Genomic DNA, 3,592 nt, shown 5'->3' with positions numbered 1-3,592 from the left:
CCTAACACTTTAAAAAATTAATTGTTTAAGTGGTTCCATTTATCTAATCAACTAGGCAAAATCTATTGATTTTAGAGTAATACAGTTCGTAAAAGCAAAAGTGAACATTTATAACATTGGGGAGGCAGAAAACAAATCCTGGTCTAACACTGTTATGGATACAAACAGACTTTAAGATTCTATATATGTAACTAGAATTTGCCATTTAAAATGGCCTTTAGCTGTTTTTACTTACATTAGCGTTAAACATCTTGAAATAATTCCAAGTATTTTAAAGCACTTGTCTGAGAATATAAGGCACCTGGAATAATAGAGCTAACTCCCCATAAGATTTCTCAGAGAATAAATTTGTGGCTGCATATTTTGAATACGCAGATCCGTTAAGCCAATTTTGTGCATGGGCACTTATATGACCAAAGCGCAAGCCTTGTCAGGCTAATTTTCAAAGCAAAGTTAAATATCACTACTAAACTCTACACAGCAATTTTTGAAACCTGATACTTATCAATCCCAAAGGATAGATATCTAACTTCCTTCCATATAAATAATTGCCTCCCTTTCATCCCCAAACAAAATTAAAAATACACTTAAAAACAAGGCAAGACAAAATAAAACCACATAAGCCCTTCTGCTGTATTTCTGCTTAATTCACATTTTGTCCTAAATGTTCCTTACTGAATCCTTTTAGTCACCTCCACATATTTCTCTGAACTTACATGCATCAATCATTAGCTGTCACTCTAAAGACAAGGAACCAAACTAAAATATGAAACCAAAATTAAGTTAGAAGTAAAAATAATTAATCTGATATTTCTTTGGCCCCAAGTATGATAAACTTGCTACATTTGTTTAGAAAACTGGTAATAAAAATCACTATTTAATAACAAACAGAGGCCCAGAACATTCCAATAAGTTAATTATTTGCTAAGAGGCGCAGCAGCGGGCAGGTGCGCACCATTTGATTTCGGTCATGATCTATTCCTGGAATTTACCAAGAAAAGATGACTCACCTAGGAAATTCTTTGGTGAGCTTAACAGGTCTCAAATCTCTAGATCTCTCACGAAACTCCTTGGTTAGTCTGGAGGGTATCGAGGTCCTGACTCTCCGGAGAGCCTCAACCTCTGCTACCAGCGTATCTCCTCCCCGGTGGAAGTGTTCCGCCTCTGCTGCTTGACTTCCGGCTGAACCCGGTGGTGAAGAGCGAGTCTGACTCCCGCCTCTTCGTCGTGCGCATGCGCCCGGGGATAGGCTGCGCGGGAGCGAGGCTGGGGGCGGGGGTTGGTGCTGGACGACCGCCCTGTGAGGGAGGAGCGAGCAGTAAGCGTCCCGGCTGCATTTTACTTCGATGAGGAATCAATGGCCTCAAAGCAGAGCTTCCTAGCCGTTTTCAGCGTCGAAAGACCGCGCCACTCCAGAGCCAAGTGCACTGCCCCCTCGGCCAAGAAGTGCTCGGTCATGGACGCAGATGACGAGGTGGTCCTGAACCTCATTGCCAAGTGCAAGCGGGACTTGAGCAACCCTCCGGGGAGTGCGAGCTCCAGCTGGAAGGAGTGAGAGGCCGGCTTCCAGAGCTCCCAAGAATCGCAGCCCCTGCCGAGTCCTCAGGCAGTACAGCACCAGTGTGGGGACTCCCGGTGGCAGGGCCCCCGAGAAGAAGAGGAGCGGCCGGGCGTGCGAGGGCCGTTTGTGCAGAGCCGGGGCTGCAGGACAGCGGGTTGGCGAGCGTCCCCCTCTCCCGCCCCCCCCAGCTCTTCGCCCCTCCCTCAGCCTCCACCGACCTTGAGGACGCAGTCCCTTCTTTGGAGTCGAATTTGTTGACCCAAAAGGTGTTACATCCCTTGCCTGCTCCCAAAAAAGTACAGGAAGTGAAGGATGCCAGGCGGGAGGTTCCGGGTGCCTTCAGACCAGTAGTGTCTGAGCTGCCTGAAGGAGGGTCTGAGCCGGAGGAATGGTTTGGAGGGCTGGAGCGAGGCGCCCTGGCCCACGGTGGAGCTCGTTGGAGCGTGAGAGCAGAGCCCCCCCCCCCCCCTCCGGTGTGAGCGAGGTGTGTCCCAACCTGCAGTCGGCTGCGCCGCCCGCCCGTGAAGAAGGCCGCCCTGGAGGTGAGGCTCCTGGCAGCTCTCCTCAACCTGATGGGCAGGTACTGGAGTGGCTGCCGGCCCCTGCACAGCGACGAAGTGTTCCTCGCCCAGGCAAGACACGTGTTGCCATCTGTTCAAGAATTTACAGCCAATCCAACGCCCAAGTTGCCAGTGGAGAAAACTGGACCCAGAGGGGTTAAAAGACCTATTTAAGGCCACATAGTAACTTAATGGCCAAGCAGGCTCTGGAAGCTGGTCTCCTAATTCCTAATTCAAAACGTTCTGGTTTATCAGAGTTTATCAAATCATTAGCTCGTTTTCTAGTCCTAACTATCCAGTTTCCTCATCCCTCTCTGTCCCATGGAGTTGTTATATCACTTAGGGCAAAGGGCAGCAAACTATAGGCCACCTGCCAAATCCAGCCCACCACCTGTTTTGTAAATAAAGCTTTATTGGAACACAGCCAACCACCACCTCCTGCCCACTCCCCCCCAAATCTACAGCCACTCAGGACTGTTCAACAGTTGTGAATGAAGAAATTCGCTACCTGACTCTGGAAAAGAAATCTTTGCAGTCACCTTGCTGAGCTACAGCAGCAGTATGGCGTGATAATGAGTGAGGTGGTATAGGAACTCGCTGACACTGGGAAGAAGATGGATTGCCCGAGGCAGCATCTCGAAAGGCCTCTGGAGGACAGCAGGAGCTGGAAGTCTCTTCTGTTCCGCATGAAGAAAGAAGCGAGAAATGCCGACACTCCAGTTGCTGAACTTGCAGATCACTGGACTTCAAACAAGCGTGAAGAGCCTCTCTGGCAAGATGGTGGAACTAAAGCAGCCTCTGGAGCGCTACAGGATCCGGGAGCTCACCCAGCTGCTGCAGGAGAGCCACACGTTTGCAAGCCAGGCCTGGGCAGCGACTGATGGGTGACACCGTGCCACAGCCCCACAGACACCCCCAGAGTTCCTGGTGAGTGTGGTTCTGAGTCAGAGCACCTGTGACATCAGCACTACTTGTCCCATCACACTGACAAGGTGATGCCCTCATCATTCCTTAACAGTAAGTGCAGCAATAGATCGCATCTATATATACATTTATTTCCCTTTCCCCAAAAAAACTTAGTGCGAACTAGTAGCGTATTATCCCTTTCAAGTTTGAGTTATGTGTGTTTCCTTTGTTCTTTGGCTTGGTTTGGGGAACAGAGAGAGAGTTAACAAAAGCATCTCCAGGTGCAGGGCAAGCACCTCCCGGGACTGCCTGGGGCCACCACTGGCGGCACTCTCCACGTGGCTGTGGACAAAGGCCACACACCTGAGCCAGGGGATTTCAGAGCATTCAGTAGTCAATCAGTGCAGGGAAGCTATTCAGGGTCAGAGTTCTAAGGACATTCTAGCCTCGTGGTGACGTCACACTACAGCTGAGTTGTCAACCTGTGCCGTATGGAACAAGTGACGATGGTGTCCCCATCTGGGGGGGCGGGCAGGTTGGGGTGTGCCAGCTTGTGCAGGAACAC

The 3,592-nt window shown here is 49.8% G+C and overlaps 1 protein-coding gene across 1 annotated transcript; it reads left to right on the top strand.

Annotated features, from left to right (window-relative positions):
- Positions 1-977: 977 nt before the first annotated feature.
- LOC307185541 (centrosomal protein of 72 kDa-like) lies at positions 978-1,694 on the top strand (the record flags this gene model as incomplete). The annotated part of the gene is given in 4 exon segments (XM_079919843.1): positions 978-1,098; positions 1,101-1,163; positions 1,166-1,248; positions 1,250-1,694. Coding segments are annotated over 4 exon segments (573 nt in total), but the record flags the coding sequence as incomplete, so codon positions are not given.
- Between the last annotated feature and the right edge of the window lie 1,898 nt (positions 1,695-3,592).

The sequence above is a fragment of the Stenella coeruleoalba genome (genome assembly GCF_951394435.1).
Source record: "Stenella coeruleoalba genome assembly, chromosome: 4".
Taxonomy (NCBI): Eukaryota; Metazoa; Chordata; class Mammalia; order Artiodactyla; family Delphinidae; genus Stenella; species Stenella coeruleoalba.
This window is presented reverse-complemented; position numbering and strand designations above follow the sequence as displayed.